General features: G+C 36.7%; 2 protein-coding genes across 5 annotated transcripts in view; one reads left to right on the forward strand and one right to left on the reverse strand.

Annotated features, from left to right (window-relative positions):
* The window catches only part of LOC123520014, a 33572-nt gene extending 25202 nt beyond the window's left edge, over positions 1-8370 (forward strand). For 3 of the 4 annotated variants that reach the window (XM_045281807.1, XM_045281808.1, XM_045281810.1), the window contains 2 exons: positions 6401-6521; positions 7829-8370. In XM_045281807.1, the coding sequence (XP_045137742.1) occupies positions 6401-6521; positions 7829-7830 (123 nt within the window). In that variant the 3' untranslated portion in view covers positions 7831-8370. The remainder of the gene's footprint in view (positions 1-6400; positions 6522-7828) is intronic. The other variant, XM_045281809.1, reaches the window with a different exon arrangement.
* Positions 8371-10614: 2244 nt separating this feature from the next.
* Positions 10615-21873, reverse strand: part of LOC123520013 (eukaryotic translation initiation factor 2A-like) — a 59831-nt gene continuing 48572 nt past the window's right edge. The window contains exons 10-15 of the mRNA XM_045281805.1: positions 19498-19628; positions 16038-16189; positions 15767-15880; positions 15364-15572; positions 13332-13461; positions 10615-12833 (exon numbers count right to left, since the gene is read on the reverse strand). Of these exons, the coding sequence (XP_045137740.1) occupies positions 13336-13461; positions 15364-15572; positions 15767-15880; positions 16038-16189; positions 19498-19628 (732 nt within the window). The 3' untranslated portion in view covers positions 10615-12833; positions 13332-13335. The remainder of the gene's footprint in view (positions 12834-13331; positions 13462-15363; positions 15573-15766; positions 15881-16037; positions 16190-19497; positions 19629-21873) is intronic.

The raw sequence follows: 21873 nt of genomic DNA on the forward strand, positions 1-21873 counted from the left end.
CCGCCTGGAACCCTCACCGTGTCAGTGTTGATATTCAATCTCTGCATTAGCCCAAGAGGGACTGGCTCCCTCATGTGCTGCAAGATATGTTCATGACTAAATTGTCCAAGTACCCACAGGTTCAGGCTGTTCATGTTTATTGTGATGGCTCGGTCAATGGCAGCAGGTCTGGATGTGGACGGTTCATCCGCAATTACATCTCTGCCAATCACTACACTAACAATGAAGTTTCCAGGCAGCTCCCTGCACACATTTCCACTAGAGCAGAACTGTATGCTGTATATTGTGGCGCCTCTCCATAAGAATGTATATTTCTTTATTGACAGTCAGGCTGCATTGTATGCCCTTCAATCCACCTCCCCCATGGACTGTGATCTAGTTAATAAGTGTCTTGATCTCATCCACACCCTAGAAGGTGCTGGTGCCACAGTCCATTTCATCTGGATACCCTCTCATGTGGGTATCCCGCTAAATGAAAAAGCAGACTGCCTTGCTCAATGTGCCCTTCAAGACGACACAGTGGACCCTGGCACTGAGTACACTCTGGGTTATGTTAAGAGTAGCATTAAGGACTTTGTACATAGTAGCATTAGTGATCAGTTGGAGCTTTGTTGCCATAGGGGCAGTAGCACTAGTCTTCACTATGCACGTGTCTCCCAGAGCTGTGCTTACACCTACGGGAGACACACTGCATCACACGACAGGGTGGCAATGAGGCTCAGATTAGGCTACAAATACTTTTGGGAAGTCAGTGCTTCTCCTGGTGTGTGCTGTGTGCTGCACCAAGGGGACACACTCTGCGTCACTATATCATGGAATGTCCTCTCATTGCTAAATTTAGGCCACAAGGTCAACATGACTTGTATAGCCTCATTGACCATCTCCTAGACTCAACCACTCTCAGGGATATACTCAGGGAATATCCTCAGTTTGCTCCCAGACTGTAGGATGTTTATGCAATAAGGTGTGCAATATCTGTATTTATTTACTTAAGTACTTGTATTCTTGTTATGTATACTGTCTATTTATATATTTTTGATACTTTAACCTCAAGTCTTTGCCCAGGGGGTGGGTGGCAAGGTCCATCCTCCTCCTTTGTTGTATTTATTTATTAATTCAACAATAAATGTATCAATCAATCAATCATATTGCTTTTATAAAGTGTTCAGCTGCAATAAAAATTCAAAATAAAAAAATATTCATTTATTTATGTTAAGTATATGGCTAAAATTCGGGTACAAGGTATCTTGTTCCCCTGAAAGAAATGTACCTCTTACGCCTATAGGTATGAAGACAGGACAGCACGAGCATAGCTCTTTCCCTGTAAAACACAACTAGGTAAATACAACTAAGTAAATACACACACACAGTCTTACCCAAAGATTGGTCTATGAGGTCTGAGCTCGCTCCGTAATGGGGAAGGCTAACCAACAGGCAGCAGACAACCGTGGTGAATTTCACACACCACTGTGTTGTAGTGGTTAACACGCTCGGCTCCAAGGATCCTTGCTCGGCTCTCTACAAAGAAGGGTATGGGTCGGGTATGGGTTAAAGTCCCATGCTCGGAGAGGCAAATAAACGAGCATGTAGCCAATGTTCATCTAACAGAATATAGGTACTAGATGTAACCCATGGGATTGTGGCCTCGCTGTCCCAGTATGAGGTGTGTGAGTGGTCTCAGCCGTACCCGAAGAATGGTCAGTATGAGCCATGGACGAATCCAGGGGGCAGCTACTTGGGCTCAAGCACCGAATATTTTGCCAAGAGCCCTGGATCTGACCTGGAATCTCAGAAAAAGAGTAATCTGAGTGTAATGTGCAGTACTGAAGTTTACCAGAGAGAGGTAGCATGCATGAGAAACCAGCCTTCGTAGCTTTCTTGCAAGATTGCCAGACTAATTTTGCTGATAGTCATCGTACCAATCACATGAAGGAAACTTACCAAATCTTAACATGACGTACCAACATCTAAAATATACCTAATTATAAGGAACATAATTATTTTCTTACCTTTGTAAATTTCTTCCCCCCCCACACACACATCCCAGAAAGTGGCGAGGCAAATGTGTAGCCCCTGTTCACCTAGCAGTAAGTAGGTACGGGATGTAACTCGAAGGGTTGTGTCCTCGCTGTCCTGGTGTGTGGAGTGTGTTGTGGTCTTAGTCCTACCCGAAGTTTGGTCTGTGAGCTCTGAGCTCACCCCATAATGGGGAAGACTGGCTGGGTGATCAGCAGACGACCGTGGTGAATTACATACATAATCCCATTGATGATGGTGAGCTCTCTTTCCGTTGGGAATGACTGGGTGGGTTACCGGAAGACAACCGTAGGTCACTAACACACACACTTGCTTCAGTGGTACACATACCATAAGATTAAACAAGCAAAAAAAATCTGTATAACACAATCACATAATATCAAGTCCACACTATACCACCAAAGATTAAAGAACCATTACTTGCATGAAACAACTCTAGGCACATGCACATCTACACATTCAGGTTGTTTCTTGCCTCGTGTTTCGTCAGTCAGCCTGACATTCCTGGGTCGTGGTGACTTAAAGAAAGGACTTAAAAGTAAATAACATTAAAAAGCTCTGAAAAATTCAAATATCACTTCATGACATTGAAAAAAAAAAAAAAAAAAAAAAAAGGAAGGAATTCACAAGTACCTCTCAAAAAATTGATAAAAAAAAACCATATATATATATATATATATATATATATATATATATATATATATATATATATATATATATATATATATATACACAATGGTACTTCGACATACGATTTTAATTCATTCCGTGATGATTATTATATATAAAAAATATCATATATCAAATCAATTTTTCCCATAGAAATTAATGGAAATACAATTAATTTGTTCTTGTGATATGAATTTACCACCCACCCGAAAAAAAAAATAAATAACATGCTTTAAATACCAACCAAATATAGATTTAACATAAGATAAATACAATGTTTATTGTATGCATGGTATCAATTAACTATATTGCTCAAAATAACAACTTAACCCACAAAACTCGGGACACCGATAAACGTTCATCACGCAAGGCACGAGGCACATCGATAGATGTTTAGGCTTTTTACAGCTATATTTTGGTTATTTTCTTCCCGTTTTCTTTGCTTGTGAGCTGGCAACACTCATCAGGAGTAAACATATGCTCTACGTCACTGTCACCAACGATAAATGGTAGGAGCGATCGACAGTGATTTCATTGTGTCTGATTCCGCTACCTCTCCCGCGCGCGTTACTTCTATACATCGGGTCTCTCTCCATGTTACGGGGAGACAACTTTTGAATGAGAGTGGTATCAGAACAGGTGACAGGAGAGAGAGAGAGAGAGAGAGAGAGAGAGAGAGAGAGAGAGAGAGAGAGAGAGGGAGAGGGAGAGGATACAAGGGGCCCGTTTTCTCATGCTCTGGTCAAGGCTGCTGAACCCGATCAGACGCAAGGCCATGTAAACCGATGATACTATCTCATTCAACCTGTGATATTTTGGTAACCATGACATCTAGAGACTTCTGTTTTTTTGCATTGAAAAGAGGAAGAGTTGCTTGTGGGCAGGAGTAAACATATGGTCTACATCACTGTCACCAACGATGGAGGGAGGGAGGGAGTGATTTCACTGTGTCTGATTCCGCCACCTCTCCCACGAGCATTATTTCTATACCTCAGGTCTCTCACCATGTTACAGGGAGACAACTTTTGAATGAGAGTGGTATCAGAACAGGTGACAGCAGGAGAGAGAGAGAGAGAGAGAGAGTGTTCTCTCGCTCTAGCCAAGGCCACTGAACCCAATCGGACACAAGGCCCAATTTTTTGCAGTGCAAAGAGGAATAGTTGCTTGTGGGCATAAAACCATTTGTACTCACTCGTTTATTGAATTTCTAAGTGTAATCAGTATGTGAATACAGGCTATTTTGTGTGTTTCTCGCCAAACTTTTACTTTTGGGACCCATGATCTTGAGTTCACAAAAGTTAAGAAAAAATACACACTGCTGAGGAGCACAGACACATACATGCACAAAGGATGAACAACAATACACAACACGGACTGAATGTTCGGGTGGACGAGGTAGCTGAGCGATCGCTGCGCCACCTACTGATGGCTAATCGTATCTTAAAAATATCGTCGTATTTCAAGGTGTAAATTATATAAAAATTTTCGTTGTATATAAAAAAAAAATCATATGTTAGGGTGATCGTATGTCGAAGTACCACTGTATATATATATATATATATATATATATATATATATATATATATATATATATATATATATATATATACATACAGTAATACTCTGCTTAACGAACGTTCGTCTAACGAACTATATAAAGTTAGACCAAAAAGTCCGCATAGAGTACAACAACATCCGTTTTAGCAAATTTTCTGGGTTTGAATTTGTCCAGGTGAGGGACCAAATGCGGCAGCTTCACTGTGATTGTCTAGCTCCCCGCCTGTCTCTAGCGCTCCTGGAGCTGGATCTAAGATTCTTTAACAACCTCAGAGCAACCTCCTGCCGCGAAATGGCTTCCATGAACGCTTTGAGGGACAGTGACGAGGTTGCTCTGAGGTTGCTAGGAACACCACCTCTGGAAGTAGTGTTACTGTCTTATATATGCATTTATGTTCACAAAACAACATTTCTATTAGCTTTTTACAAACCTTGCCCCCAAGAAAGGATTGTTTTGTAATGCATAAAGTGAAATCTTACATGGAATACCAAAAAATAAAGCAGAGATGATGAGATCGGCCACAGACAGCAGAGACTCCGGCGACTTGGCCTTTTTAGCTTGGCGTGTTGTCTTTCATCATGATATTAAATTTGTTTCCACTCCTCTATTGCCTGCTATAATGGATATCATATCTTAGTATTCATATACGCTCATGCCATGAGGATAACCTGGACTCCGTGGCAGTGAGTGATAGTGAATTACTAATGAAATACCGCGGTATTTCATTAATGCGTGCATGACCCTGTCCGTAGATTGCAAAAGTCCGTTTTTGCAAAAGTACGTAAAAATACTGTATAACATGTACGTAAAATATGTACAATTTTCTCATTTTCGTATTAGTTCAAGCTTAGCAGCCACTGGAAGAGTCCTTCGATTACGCTTCACTGGTTTTCTAGGTTTAGGAGGCATTTTGGATAGGTTAAGCACTCGTGGGAAGGGTACATATGCATAAAAAAGCCGTGGTAAGCACTGGACAATGTTCGCTGTTGGTTGAAAACGCACGGACTGAAGATTAAACATGGCGGCCAACAGCTGATGACGCGACCGACAAGCCACCATCCGGACAAAAATTTGCCGGGAACGGACAATCGCGCGCATTTTAATATTCATCCGTAGATTAAACCGGACTCCAGAATTTGTCCGTAGTTTTCGAAATCCGTTGATAGGAGGTCCGTTGTTTCGAGGGTCGAGTGTATATATATATATATATATATATATATATATATATATATATATATATATATATATATATATATATATATATATATATATATATATATGATTAGTTGCTTTAGCATAAGATGTTGATGAGCTACACTGCTATAAGGTAGGTGATAGTTAGAGTTAAGAGTGCACTACTATTCTGCAGTGTCTATATTAATGAGAAGTATTTATTCAAGTTATCTGGCAAAAATGTTTTACTAATGTTGCTAGGTTTCACCTTGAGTAGGTTTTACTACTACATTCAAAGTGCAAGTCCTTCACACAAGGAAGTGGCACTCTAGCAGGCTCCTTATGCTTCAGGGTTTTTTTTTTTTTTTTTTTTTTTTCCCTTTTTCTTTAAAGCACTGATTGATGACTAACGGTGTGTCCCTTTTGTCCTTTTCCTTTTTCCAGTGTGTATCTTCCAACCCTGTGTTTGGATAATGTCTGCAAATCTCATGTAAAACTGCACATTTCTCATCTCTTATTTCACTGAACCCAATCCACTGCATTATGTTGAGTGCTTTTCTCACCAATCTGCACCACTGTTTAAATGTATACTAATTTTTGACACCAAGTTCTGACTATTGTTTCAACATTTTCCAGTTTAAGAGGGATTTTTGTTTTATCACTAACATTGAGCCTGTTCTGGTACTCATGGACTACATTTAGAAACCACCATCACCTGGCAGTTATAATTATCACTATAATCCTCCTTCACTGTACTACCATATAATATAACCTCTTACTGTATCACTTGACATTTCATTTTCAAATTTCAACATTCATTTCAATATCCAACATTCACATTCGTTACTAGACATTTCGCTTAAACTTTGACCAGTATGCAAGGCCGCTCACCACTTCTCGGTGTCACTACACGACTGTTTTTTCCCTCTCCCATCTGTGTGTTCTTGCTCTTGTCGGTCACAGTTCATGAAGACAGAGGAGCTGGACTGGATGAGTCTGGTCAACACATCGCTTCTGCCGCCAGTCAAGCCTAGCACCGCACCGCCCTCCCACCACCAGACTCTCTCCTGTGTGTCCTCCACGTGTGCGTAGCGTTTCTTACGTTACACTTCTTTCCCACGTACTATTATTACTGCTGTCATATTGCTGCTGCAATCTTAATTTTTCTTTTCCATAAGGCATGTGTTAATTGCTACAGTTCTTCCTTTTGTCTGTATTAGAGTATCTTGTAATTTTAAAAGGTACCCATGCATCTTGGCAGAAAGGCCCATCAAGTAATCAATTTTGTCAGTTCTCTTCTTTCTCAAGCAGTTTAACGAGTAGGATTTTCAAAATTGTGTCACTAAATCAAATTCAAAATAAACAGGCATGAAATATATTCTGACTTGCATCTCTCTCTCTCTCTCTCTCTCTCTCTCTCTCTCTCTCTCTCTCTCTCTCTCTCTCTCTCTCTCTCTCTCCATGTTACATTTGCCATGCCTTATGCCTATCCTGTTTATCTACACCAATGTTTTCATAATAAGTAGTTTGCTTATCCTCCCTCATTACCAAATGGGACCACACCACAACCACCATCACCACCACCACCACCACATTAGTGGAGTATCTCAAAATACAAGCACTTTGTAGTTCAGTCTTCTGTACCATTTCGTCCGTATGATATATTCCACAGATTGCTTTCAATCAGAACATTACAACAGACATATTTTCTGGTGTCATATACAACTCACTTTTTTTTCATGTGTTTTCTGATTCCTTCAAGATTCACTGCATCCTCTTTCCTTAGAAGCTGGTACTGGTATAATTTTGTACAACATGAAAGTGATTATTAAATCCTTTACAGCTGTCTCTGAAAAGAATTTCAGCCTTGGTTTTTCACATTACAGAACAATCATCTGTGTGTGTGTGTGTGTGTATTTACCTAGTTGTAGTTTTACAGGGCCTCGGGTTTTCGCTCGTGTGGCCCCGTCTCCATATCTACACTTATCCAATTTCTGTGTGTGTGTGTGTGTGTGTGTTTTCAAAATTACTTGTGAAGCCAGGAGACCATTTGGATAAAGATGGCAGACATTCACACAACTTGGAAATGATACACATGATCTGTCAGAGTGATTTGTACTTCACTCACTGAAAGTGTTGCTGATCCTACTCACGCTTCTCCAACTTGAAAGAACATTATCTGCCAGACACTAAGCAGTATGCAGTTAGTCACTCCTTATAGGCATGACCTGGGATGTAACAAAAGCCTGACACTGAATAAATTATTTGCTAACATGAGGCAAAAAAATATCCAAGGCAAGGGACCCTAGGTGACTGTTCATGGGTAAGGGTACCTAAATCAAAGTGACCTATTCCTCGCTATATGCATACTTATATTCGTATTGTTACCAGGATGATGGTGTCATTGAGACTGCTGCCAGCATCACATCTGAGAATGAGCTGTGAGGGAAGGAAGGAGACACTGCTTGTAGCTGCTGCCATGTGTCATGCCATTTCCACACTACCGGCTGCTGTACTATCTGTGTTAAGATGAGGCAAATTCTGATAATAGCTACTTGCTGTATTCATTCCTACTTGATATAAACTGAAAATTTGTCAGGTAATAACAAATAATGTAGTGTTATTATTTATAGAATCATGCAGCTACTGTCAATCATTTTAGAACTTAGTTTTTATTCAATGTACCCATGTGCCTATATCATTATAAAATGTGTACTACTTTCAATAAGAGATAAATTAATGGAATTTGCTGTGCACAATATAACAATCAGGATTTGGACCTTCAGGTAAGGCTGATGATCAATTGCAGACATAATGTTTCAATAGTTTTCTTTATAAGTACAACTTGCTGTCTTTTTTTTTTTTTTTTTTTTTTTTTTAGGGCGGTGGCATTATATAGCTGACAACTGAAGACCAGAAGCTTATGTTAATTATATATATATATATATATATATATATATATATATATATATATATATATATATATATATATATATATATATATATATATATATATAAATCAACATAAGCCAAAGTTGAAGCGTAAAACGTAGAGTGAAGAAAAATTGCGATAAAAATCATTTCAGCTTGTGATGTTTTGGGATACAGAATCCCATTTTCAAAAACTGTAAAAGCATATCTACAGATAAATGTGGGAATGTACATCCTCCCACCAAGAGATCTCCGGGACAAGAGAGGTCCTGGGCACAAGATTTGCTCTTATAAACCTTAGCGTTTGACACTTTGATAGAAGGCGGTGTCAAATGTTAGGGTTTACAAAAGCAAATCTTGTGCCCAGGACCTCTCTTGTCCCGAATATCTCTTGGTGGGAGGATATACGTTCCCCACTCTTATCTGTACACGTGTTCTTACAGTGTTTGAAAATGGGATTCTCTGTACTCTGAAATGTCACAAGCTGAAATTATTTTACTGCAACTTTTCTTCACCATATATATATATATATATATATATATATATATATATATATATATATATATATATATATATATATATATATATATATATAATTAATTAATTAACATTAATTTGTTGTGATCTTAGGATGGGAATATTAAGGTTACTTTTAAGAAAGCATAATACAATAAAGTTGACTTGGGAAATGCATAAGCTTACAAAATCCTTAGTTCCATAAAGTACTTGTGTCTATTATTGTTTGTTTTTGTTTTATTTTTTGGGCTGCTGTCAATTGCAATTGATTTTTAATATGTACAAGCCTGTTGCTAAATAAAATTATGAATGGTTCAACAGAATAAGAATACTGCTGATTTTTTTTCTTCACCTTTGCAAATATGTACATACTACTTTGATGCATTTTCATCTACTATCACCAACCTCAAGGCAACTTCAAAGCAGCATGGCTATTATAAACATTCTTATATTTGAAGCTTTTTACATGTTGCATGCTGGGAAAAAACAAAAATTCTGTCACATGTTTACTTATTCTAAAGAAGATTATGTGCTTCATTTAATGTGTGAAGTCTCCTTAAAGCCATGTGGACATGAGTGAACAGAAAAAATGTGATGCAACTCAGTCATGTAACAAAAACAGCAGTGAAGAAATGACTTCATTATATTACTCTTCAACACAACATGTTGCTGATCAGGTTTGCTACTGTTCCACAAATTACAGCTCTTGGCATGTTGCATTATAAGATGCTACAAAGTAAGGTTACTTACTTTGTGCGGACAGGAGGACTGCTAGTATAGGTGTAACAAGTGACTACGCTAAGTCTACTGAATTTGCAGATCCATAGCGGATCCATCTGATCCGTTATGTGGGTTATAGTTAAGTTCATGTAGTGGCCAGAAACTTTTTAGAACTTCATATCTACTAGTAATTTCCAGCCACTATATTCTAAATGCAATGGGGTGGATATGAGTGTGTGGATGGATGGATGGATGTATAGACAGATATGGATGAGTGGGTAGATAAGAATGGTTGGCTGAATGATGCGTGTGACTGAGTTTGAAAATTACATGGATGTTAATGAGTGGGTGTATGGATTAGTGGGTGGACAGGTGGACAAGTGGATGTGATTGAGTGGATGGGTGTGTGGGAGCGTACTATTCAGAAGTGTTATTGATCTGGAGTTTCCTATGTGTCATCAGTGTGTTAAGGTTTTAAATCCCCAAGTTAGAGTGTACCTTAGAGACAATCTGACCCCACAACATGAGACACAATTAGAGTTAGAATATTGTACATTAAAGGCAACCTCATTGTATGGTGGCAAGTCCACAGTCATTCTGGGCTCTCAGTGTCTCCACATTATGTTGATCTTTATTCCTAGATCTTTATCCTTTGCTTCAATGTGATGATATGGGCCTTCTTCACCTTGATTGTGATGACCCTTACCAATTTTGTCCTTTTAGTGAAAAATTATGGACCTTTATATTCCACAGAATAAAAGTAAGTGGGCAGGCAAATTTTGCAATAGAAAATTCAACCTTGCAGCCTGGTGTGACCTTCAGACACTGAGACACTAATAGCATCTCATGATCTTAGTATTACTGTGAACTCAATAAGAACATGTAGCTTTTATGGAGGATGGAATGAAGAGCTCTTTACCAGAGATTTTAAGTGGTAAGAAGCTACTTCATCATCAGCCACTGTACACTATTATTATGAATGAGGAAAGAGGATAGTGATAAAAGAATGATTTAATTTGCTTGGTTTTTAATTAACTATTGTACTTTAACTTTCAAACAATGCATTTCTGCAAATATGTTAAAACTTCCTACAACTACAGTGAGTAAACCAGTCCAAAACATCCAGTCTGGTATTTCATGACAAGTGCCTTGCAGTCACTCCCTTTATCAAAATGACTCCTATGTAGACTTTGATGAAGTAAATCACTACCTTTAGTCATATCCTTATGACTTGCATCCTAATAGTTTCAACAAATAAAAACTTATCTTGCATAAAAATAAAAAAAAACAGAAAGAAAAAAATCCTAATACTAAACTGTGACTCAAACCGTATACCAGGGCCTTATTACATACCAGGGTCACATTCTGCTAAAACTGTGCATAGTTTTGAATAGTGAAACTTGTCTTTACATTAATTACAGAGTCATATTTTATAATTTTTTAACAACTGTAATCATTAATTCAGTTTTCATTATATCAGTGGATCAAACCAGTACTTTTTGTGGCAAAAAGCAAGATGGCTCCCACTGCTCACTACACCACGTTGTACACAATCTGTCGGGGAGACAGTCTGGTGCATAACTATTCAGCCAACCACATGATGCAAGACACATTGTGTGTCTGTATTCCCTCCATGAAGAAAAATGTGACCTATAGAGATAAAAAAAAAAAAAAGGGATTTTCCTCATGTATATTTGCCATTACGATAAGAGGTGTAAAAATGGAGATGTAATGCAGTCCTTCTGGAACTTGCACTATAAGGGGGTGTCAGTACTAGTTATTACATTAAGGAAGTTCTAACTTGCCACACTTTGTCTTGAATGCATTACATAGCCAAGTTGAGGAGCAAGACAACATTTCAGGTGTACCTCAAAACAATACTAAAACAACGGCACTACCTTCCATATACCACTTCCAATGGTCTTTGGGAGACAAGGAAGTGGGTGCTACAGATGTTGATCTGTGCTATGCTTTGTGTTGCCTTTCACACAACTTTCATATGGGCAATTTTTGGTTTTCTCTTAATCACAAACATAGAAAATTCTTGTAATTTTTAGGGTACTTATATATGTTGAAGCTGCATATAAGGAAACCTTGGTGTAATTACAAAACAACATAAAGTACAGTATATATATAGTACAGGCCTTTCCTATTGTACCATTATGCTTTATTTTATATATGTATAAGATTTTGAAAACCTAAAATGCTCTTCCTCATGACACATGCGAAGCAGGAGAAAGACTTACCTATGCAGGCATGAAACACTTGATATTATATAGCCCCTTAAGATCCTAGAGCACCATTACTTATCATTTACTTTTGTAGCAAAACATATTACACTAATACAATATGTGTTGCTACTCATAAGCAAAAGATGTTTTAGCTGACACAGGCAAATTGACAAAGATGTTATTGAGATCACTGAGATATTTCTTTGTAAGTATAGGCTTCATTGCAGCTGTAAATGCTACATACATGAAACATAATTATTCTACCATAATTTAAATCATCACAACTTGTAAAGTGCATAAGCACAAACATATTTTGGCATTAAATTAATATGTATACTCATCATTTTCAATTCAGTAAGGCATAGTTTAACAGTAATTCTAAAATATCAAGATACATTCTATAACTTGTCATATAATCTAAAAGAATAAAATATGTCCTTCGTTACGAACAGCAGCTACCTTGTCACTGATGAATCACTTAAATTCAAAGAATGTAAATCTATTAATTGAACATATAAATGCACTACTCTTGTGAGTGTCCTCTTCATCTTTCTTTTTTTATGAAGCTAATCAAATACATCCAATTACCCTGTTGCAATATTATACTTAATATCAATTAACAACTAGGAGTGTAGCTATAGGCAGTGCAACCAGTGCAGCCACACTGGGGCCCGTCATGGCTGAGGGCCGGGTTTGGGCACTTCCCGGCTCTGCCAGGCCCATTGTGATGTCAGGGAGGGGTGTTATTGGAAATCCTCTCTTTTGCACCGTTAATGACAATGTGTGTTCAGTTAAAGACTTTTGTCCTGTGTGAGTCAAACTTATTCAAGTGTACATTAAAGGGCCTGTCCAAAGATCTTGCACTAGGGCACTTGGACAATAAGTTCCACCACTGTTAACAACCCAACCTCCAATATATAAATATTATAAAACTCCACACCTCTATGTGCAATGGGCACTCTGTCCTGTAGATAGTCCAGCTCTCAGCAAAAGCAAATCTACAGAGAGAGAGAGAGAGAGAGAGAGAGAGAGAGAGAGAGAGAGAGAGAGAGAGAGAGAGAGAGAGAGAGAGAGAGAGAGAGAGAGAGAGAGAGAGAGAGAGAGAGAGAGAGAGAGAGAGAGAGAGAGAGAGAGAGAGAGAGAGAGAGAGAGGGGGTGGAATTAATCTCAATACATTAACCACAGTAACAGTGTAACAATAACAATATAACAATACAATAACGAGAATGTAATAAGCCATAAAAAATTAAATGATAGACCCTTTCCCACATGCATTTACAGTATGAATGTGCTATACTCTTTTCTCAATATAACTGGTATCACACTGGTGATGCACACAAATCATCAGTCACAGGGGTCTGAGATCCTCCAAATGATGGAAATGTGTCAAGTCAGAGTGCACCATGATGAAAAGAGGTAGTGTGAAATATGCAATAAAGCAATAAGATATATACAAGGCTTTACACACACTAGAAACATAACATTATTTCACTTACCACATCAAATAACTAAGTCCTCTAGATCTCTCACTAACTTTTCTTCTGTGGCAATTTTTTCCATTTGGTCTTTTTCTAGAGTTTTCCCATTTTCAAGTTCAACTTTAAGCTTAGCAATAGCATTCAGTTTCTGAAATGTCAAAATAGGAGTTATACAATTTTTTCACAGATCATAATATAATATTCTAGTAAGAAAATAGTGTTTTGTATTGATAATTGTGGCTATACTATGTAAATACACAAAGCTGTTTTATATGCATACCACAATACTTTTCCTTCTTAATTTCATATCCATATAAACATTTCTATTTTTTTCCACTAAGAATGATTTCATTACTCACTTGACAAGTGAGTAATTGATAAGGCAGTATGAGATACACTGAAAGGGAAGTGACTCTAAAAATAAAAAGATAGAGGAAAGGGATTCACACTCATAGTCTTCAGGCCCTCACTCCATTCCTCTCAGCTATCTGTACAAGTACATGTTCTGCCTTTGTTAACAAAAACAAACTTCACTCTCAACTCATGTAACAAACTATTTGAGGTACTTCTATCTTTGCTGCACTTTGAGAGTACTTATAGGAGCAAACTCACAACTTTGGGAGTAACTTTATGAGTTAGGAGCAACTTTGACAGCAATCTCTACTTTGAGAGAAGATTTTAGCTTTTAGTATTTATTAATACAGACCATGACATTTCAAGGTCATGTGTGTCAGGTCACCATTTCCCACAACCAACAGAAATATATGCTAGCCTATTCATATTATTTCACATACATTCATAAGTTTAGTACATATTTGTGTCACATACAAGATGACCTAAGAGTAGCCTTACACTTGTTTTACTACTTATTTCACATTTCAGATTTAATCTATATAAACCATAACTTCCAACTGGTATTCCATATCCCTTATTTGTGTTGTGAAAATGTTATAAAGCTATTTCTCCCAATTTCAATTTTGATTTTCATGTTTTTTTCTTTAATTTTTTTGCAGGGATTGTGAGCAATGGCAAACAATTTAAATTAAGCAAAAAGAAGGTCAAAACCAAAACAGGACTGGAAATGTAAAAATGCAGAGCAGATGGGCACAGCTTGACAAAGAGCTTTTAACATTTCTCCACTTTCAGTCTTGGCAATTAATCGCTTAAGAAATAAATATGAAAGCAGTTTAGTAAAGTTAGCTCTGGTTTTGAGTTGTGACAATACAATGTGATGAAAAATTTCTTGGTAATTTGCTGCATCCATAATTCTATAAAAGAAAAAGGGATGGCAGCACTTTTGCTAGACAATCCACCCCACACTGGTGCCTGGTTGGTTCAGTCGAGACATGATGGTGCAATGAGGATTTTTTGTCAGCCCAGTACATGCAGTTATGCCTGTTTGTGTGATTTGACAATTTAAAGCAAGTCTCATCTGACCAGATGACCTTATTCAGGTCAGGCTGCTTCTTAGCAATTTGGTCATATCATTTTGCAAAATTGCAATCAGTGATCTGGGTCATCCTTAAAAAAAAAACATATACTAGTTGTGGGCAGCATGGCTTAAATTTCAGCTTACACATTAGGCGTCATGTTAAGGCAATGCACTTGAAGAGACAAGGAGGGAATGAATGGAGAGGGAGAGATGAAGGTTCTTTTGCCTCAGCCATCCCTTAAAGGACATTCCCAATAGAAGTAGCACATCAAAGATACTGAAAATTTTTTAAACTTACTAACATATTGTTACAATATTTCAGTGTGTAACTCTGAATTTTAGGAAGTCAAACAAGGAAGCACTGTAAAAGAAGCCAATGTCCATTTACTCTGCTTGAAAAATTGTAATGATTCAAAGAGCATGCTAAGTTCACTTGCTTCACCTGGTGTGGCACTTCTCAAGGGTGAACAACTTTTCTACATCATGCTTATGACTAACTCTTATGGCTGTGTTGTTTTAGTCTTCATTTATCCATATGTGCTCCTGCATAGTATTTTTGTTTAAACTTTAAATTCAATGAAAACAAATAAAACTAACCATGAAAATTATAATAGTTACCTTTTTAAGATTTCTTATCTTCTTGTCTTTTTCAGGATCTCCAGTCAGCTCAATGTTTGCAGCAGAGAAAGGAACAACTTGTTCTAAAGATCCTGGGCTCTTTTTACAAGTTTCCTCTTTCCCTTCTTTTCCTTCTTCTTCCCGCTTTTTCTTTGCTGCTTCTCTCTTCTTTTTGTTCTTAAGGGCTGCTTTTGACAGTTGTTGAGGTGCTAGAAGTAAAAATGTAAAAAAACAATGAAAATTACCCATCTTGAATAACAATTAACATTTGCCGTTTGCAATGAACAAATTATATATATATATATATATATATATATATATATATATATATATATATATATATATATATATATATATATATATATATATATATATATATACATGGAAATTTATTATTACTAACCTTCCTCTTTGGATGGATTGTCCACTTGACTCAAAAACTTTTTTTCTGTTTTTGTGGCACCAACAACACTCTTCACTCCTCTCTGGCTTGGAGGGACATACCTCTGTTTTGAGGCTACAAGAACACAGAACATTATAAATAGTATTACTAAAGTCAGTCAGGTGATGTAAGGGAGTGACTAGGAACATTTGGTAGAGATGCAAAAATAAATAATGATGATGGTAGAACTACTGTTTGCAGATGACATGGAACTGGTTGCAGGTTTACTCACCAACTGCAGTGGATGGGGTTATCCCTGAGGCAGGCTTTGCAGATATTGAGAAGGGTTGGGCTGCTTCAGGAGATGGAATCCACGAAGCACTATAAAGTTCTTGATGAGAACATTCTTGTTGCAAAACAGCTGTATAGTGCCACACTCTGTACCTGAAACATTAATAAATATTCATTCATAACAGATCACTGTTAAGTATTTTTTTCCACTTTATTTCCTCTTTATTCCCAATTTCAATACATCTGCTATTCCTTCTCCTATATCCACATTGTTCACTACACCATCCTACTTTGTTAACAGCATCACATCATGTGTTTTCTCGTCTCTCTTTCCTTTTCATACAGACTATCTATCTTCTCCCAACTCTAAAAGCTCCACTAAATTGCATATCTACATATTTTCAGCAATAACAGTGTCTGGTAAATTTTTCTTCAGCAATGGTTAATTTTAGCAAATAATAACTAAAATTTATGAACGTCACTTCCCATCAATTTTCTCTTCTCTTCAAACTGCTGTTCCTTTCTCTTCCTCCACCTCCTCATCCTCCTGCATATATCATTTCTTCATTCTCTAATTCTTTATTCTCTGATAAGAATGTTTCTTTTCCACTTCTTATTATTACATCTTCCCTAGCTACTTTATGTAATGAACTTAATCTATCTTTCTTTCAAATTTTCCATTTATGTATCAGTAAAAGAGCTTCAGTTCATTTTTACATTTGTCAACCAACTCTCTCTCATAATTCTCTTCCTCTTCTCTCAAGATTTGGACTTATTTATTTCCTGCTAAATACTTTAAATTATTCCCATTTTTCACATACTCCTCTTCTCTCCATCCACTCTAAGCTGTTTCTTTTACTCCTCTTGCTAGTTTATATCATGTATTATACCAGTCTTCTTTCTCTCTCACCTCATTAAATATGATCTTTGGTATCTATCTAAAAATCCTTTCATTATAAATTTTCAAAAATGTCTCCCACTTTTCCTGTGTATTGCTCACCATGAGCAGCTGCTTCCAATCTGTACCTGCAAAGAATTTTCTCAACTTAATGAAATCCAGCTTCTTGTAGTTATATCCTTCACTCTTGTTAAGTTTCACTTCTCTTTTCTATAAAATTCTATTAACAGATTATCACTTCTGCTGAAATGGCACTGATAATTCATTTCCTCAATGATCTAATGTTTCTTGGTAAACAATAGGTCTAACCTTTAAATATGTTTTTTTCTACTATCAGGATTAGCAGTGTATTTCACCATTATTCTTCTTTCCCTTCTTAGGTCCATTCTTCCCATCAGACTTCTTTTCTGTTAAAGTTTTCTATAAGTGTTAAATTATTATTCTTAGTATTTTCTTAAGACAGTTACCAGTATCTCTTACCATTATCTTATAATTCATTCTGATTCCATGCATTAGTTTTCTGTGGTATATGTACAGTATAGTTACTGCAAAATTACTCTTTCCTTCTCCTTTCCTTTTTGTCTTGATTCTAATTACTGGAATCAAACCTCTTCCTATCTCTTGTTACCCTCTACCATTACTTTTATACCAACTACTTTTCTCATCTTGCTAACTGCATGCCTCTTCTCCTCCCACCCCCTCATTGCAATAAAGTTTTATTTTTTCTCTCATCCAAATTCTGTCCACCTCTCTAATGCAAGAGTTAATACATATGGCTTCTAGCTGTTTTATCTTAATATACTTATTTAGCTTCTGTAGCTTTGATATTATTCTATTGATATTTAAGTATGCCACCGACCTCTTTATGTTTCTTCTTATTTTGTTATTTACTCCTCCAATATTTTGATAGATACATATTATCTCTTTAACCTTTTATCTTCAATCTTTCAGTAGAACTTTGTTTTCAATTTGCTTATTCCCTTAGCCTTTTTCAACAGTTCATTTATCATAAGTCTCTCTTCTTTGCTCATATCTCTTTTTATCCAAACTTTTCTTATTGTTCTATCTTGTCCAATCTCCATACTTATGATATTATTTCCAATTTTTTTGTCTGTACCCTAAATCTTACTATCAATGGCCATGCTCCTCCCTCTTTATATTTTGCCAGCCTATATACAGTACCTCTTCATTATCATTTATCCAGTCCTCTTCTTCAATTTGAACATACTATCTCATATATACTATCTTCTTTTGTTCCTTTTCTCTTTGAACTCTTATGGTTTCATTTCTCTGTTTAATGCATAAATAACTAGTACCGTACTGTATTTGATGGTTCATAAGATGCACCTTTTTCTCCAAAAAACAATAAAACAGTCTCAGGAAATGACCCTGCATCCTATGAAGCCAAGGATCAGCATTGAGGCAGCAGTTGGTGGTAAGTACTATATGGCAACAGAGGCTCTAAAATCAAACCCCAGACATGTAAACAGTGATGATTGGTACTACACCACAAAACAATTCTTTCTTTGAAGGTAACGATATATAATAGGTCATACTAACCAATAATTCACAAAGAGTGACACCAGTCAGAAAGAATTTGGCTAAGTGACCATGCACCACAAATGGCATGTACCAAAACAAACACGTGGTCAGTTACACGCCAAACCCAGTGACACGGGCAAACTTCACTGCATATTTTACTGTGTGATGCTATTACTCCTTGAGGTAAGACACACTTTCGTAACATTGAAATTGCACCTATCTTTAACATTCTTATCTTGCATTCATGAAAAAAAAAAAAAAAAAAAAAAAAAAAAAAAAACTGTTAATAAGAAACTTTTTTCTTTTCTTTCTTTCTTTTTCTTAAGAAAATATCTTGCTATCTAAAAAAAACAAAAGATTTCTTTTAAAAATAAAAAAAATTATGTGTAGAATGAAAAAAATAAATAAAATAAAATATGATTATTACTCTTGTAGTCTCTCACAGTCACTCCTGATGCTATATGCCAGGTGCAAGTTTACATCCCCACAACAAGATCGGTACGTAGGCTACTAGCAAGCATCAAATTTTTTAAAAGCAAAATATTGCGATATAATAATGATCTAATGATGTGAGAGTCTTCAAATGTCAGGTGAATTCCTTCACTTCATATCAAAAGCTTAAATCCACTAATTTATTTATTTATTTATTTTTTTTTTTTTTTTTTTTTTTTTCAATGTCTGCCAAAACTGGATACGTCTTATGAATCCACGTGTCTTATGAGCCATCAAATACAGTAAACATTTTTTTTCTTGTCTACTGTATCATGTAAAATTCATTCTTTTGGTTTGATAATTTTCACTTTTTCCTTTGAGATCCATGTTCTCTTTGAAACTTATTATTTCTCTCCCTTTTTTCTTTTTTCCATTCTTTATGTTCATTTTTTATTTCCATCACATTTTCCTTATTTTTTTCTAAACATTTTCCTAATTCTTTATTAGCATTGTCTTCAATGCATGCCAAGTAAGCATCATGATACTTCAGTGTGAAAAATTAAATAAAAAACATGCAAATGCTTCTTACCCATTGTTGACTTTCAGACGAGCATAGCAGGTAGCTGTCAGCAGGTATTGACCACATGGAGACCAGCTGAAGTGTGTAGTGTCTGGACATTCTGTCTCACTAATCTTTTTCTTCATTTTGATGTCCCACATCTGATGGAAATTTGAACATTTATTTTCACTGTAAAAAGTTGTCTGTATTTTACATCTCTTTCATATCTACAAAATTGTACATACCACATTAAGATATCCTTAAAACAAGGTAAGCCTAAACACACACACACACGCTGAGCTGATAAGACGTCGGAGAGGGGGCTCCAGCCACGGCATCAAAAATCTACCTATACGTGAATATACAGGGCCCGAGCAGAAATAGGAATGTCTCTATGGTCCAATGAAGTGATGAGTGGGGGAAAGTGAGGAGTGTCACAAAATAGGAAGAGATGAAGTGTGTGAAAAGTTTGTTTGTGCGGTCACCAACCCGCAAACAGCTGATACCCGTAAACATGGCGGAAGCGAGAAGGGATTCGTTTGTGGGTTTTTTGGATTCCCCAGAACTGAGGGAGGTGAGTTTGGACAGAATTGAGAATATGGAGAAAAGAACTGGAACAATAGTGGTAATAGAGGAAAAGTTGGATAGACTCCTAAGAGAAAATGAGGCCTTCTGTAAGAAAGTCATAATGCTTACCAGGGAAAATGCCAAGTTGTTGACACAAAAGTTGGAATTGGAAAGTAACAATACGCTCCTGGGAAAACAGTGTCAGGAATTAACTATAAAAATAACCAAGATGGAAAGAAAACTAAAAGAAAGAGAGGAGAAAAGTAAACAAAGAGACACTAGGCTGGAGGAGGCGAAAAAAAACAATGAAAAAGTGCATAACAGTTTTAGAGAAATAATTAAACAAGAAAAAGAAAAGAGTGAATTGGTCCAACGGGAGATTGTTAAAGTTTTACAGCAAGAGGAGACAATGGTGAGAAACATTGCAGAAAAGAAAAAGTGTGTGGTAGTGAGTGGATTAAAGGAAGATAATATAACAAACTGGCAGGAGAGAAAAATTAAGGAGGAAGAGAAGATTAAGACCATGCTGAATAAGATCTCGGAAGAAAAAAATGCATTTGGAGAAGTTGGGGAATACATGAGATTGGGAAAGTATGAAGAAGGAAAGTCTAGAGCCATGAAGATAACATTAAAATTCCAAGTAGCTGCTGAGCATGTATTGAGAAATGCATGGAAGCTGAAAAATTCTCAAGAGACAAACATGATTTATGTAAGAAGAAATATGTCGCAGGAGGAAAGGGCTAAGATGAGAGAAATGGTGACAGAGGTGAGAGAGAGGAATGAGGCAAGAACAGAAGAAGAGAAGAAGTTTATTTGGAAAATAAGAAGCGACAAAGTGTGGAAGTGGTGGACAAAAGAGAGGGAGTAAAAGACCAGACAAAGGAGCAGATAAGGAAGAAAGACATAAGAATATCATATACTAACATAGACGGCTTCCTATCAAAAAGATTAGAGTGTATGGACCATCTGATAAAGGATAAACCAGATATTATGTGTATAGTGGAGACTAAATTGAGACGGAATATCCAAAATAGAGTGAATAAAAGTCGAGGTGGAATAATTATGTTAACAAGAAAAGACTTAATAGTGCAAAATGTGTGCCTTGGAGGAGACAAGGAGGAAGTGGTGGGTGTGGTGGTGACTGATGGAAGGCAAGATATCAATATTGTAACTGTGTATGTACCACCAAAAACAAGTGCATGGTCAAACGATCAGTATAATAGTATGGTGGAAAGCACATTGGAAAGAATGAGAAATGAAGCTGCAAAGAAAGCAAAAATGGTTATAGTTGGAGATTTCAACTGTAAAGACGTCAATTGGGAAGAATTTGAAGTGGGGAATAGTGGAGAATGGGGTGAGCAGCTATTAAATTATGCGGTGGCAAATTTGATGACACAGTGGGTGAGGTTTCCAACAAGGGGAAGGCGGGGTGATGCCCCGTCGAGACTGGACTTGATATTCACAAGGGGAGTAATTCTAGAAAATGAGATTGAGCATGAGTGTCCTTTGGGGAAGAGTGATCATGAATTATTGAAATTTGAGGTAAAGGTGGGATTCAGCAAAGATAATGAAGTTGGATACAAGGAATGCCTAAATTATGCTAAGGGAAGATATAAGGAGTTGAGAAATTACTTTGGAAATGTGGATTGGTCCGAAATGTACCAGGAAACAAACATGCAGTTAAAATATGAAAAATTTATGGAAATATATAGTGAGGCCGCAGAGAACTTTGTGCCAAAATATACTAAGAAAAGCTTAAAGGGAGATCAATGGTTTAACAAAACCTGTGACAAGGCAAAAAGGGAGAAGGAAAAGGCATGGGAAAAATACAAGAGAAAT

This window comes from Portunus trituberculatus, chromosome 46, assembly GCF_017591435.1.
Source record: "Portunus trituberculatus isolate SZX2019 chromosome 46, ASM1759143v1, whole genome shotgun sequence".
Lineage (NCBI taxonomy): Eukaryota > Metazoa > Arthropoda > Malacostraca > Decapoda > Portunidae > Portunus > Portunus trituberculatus.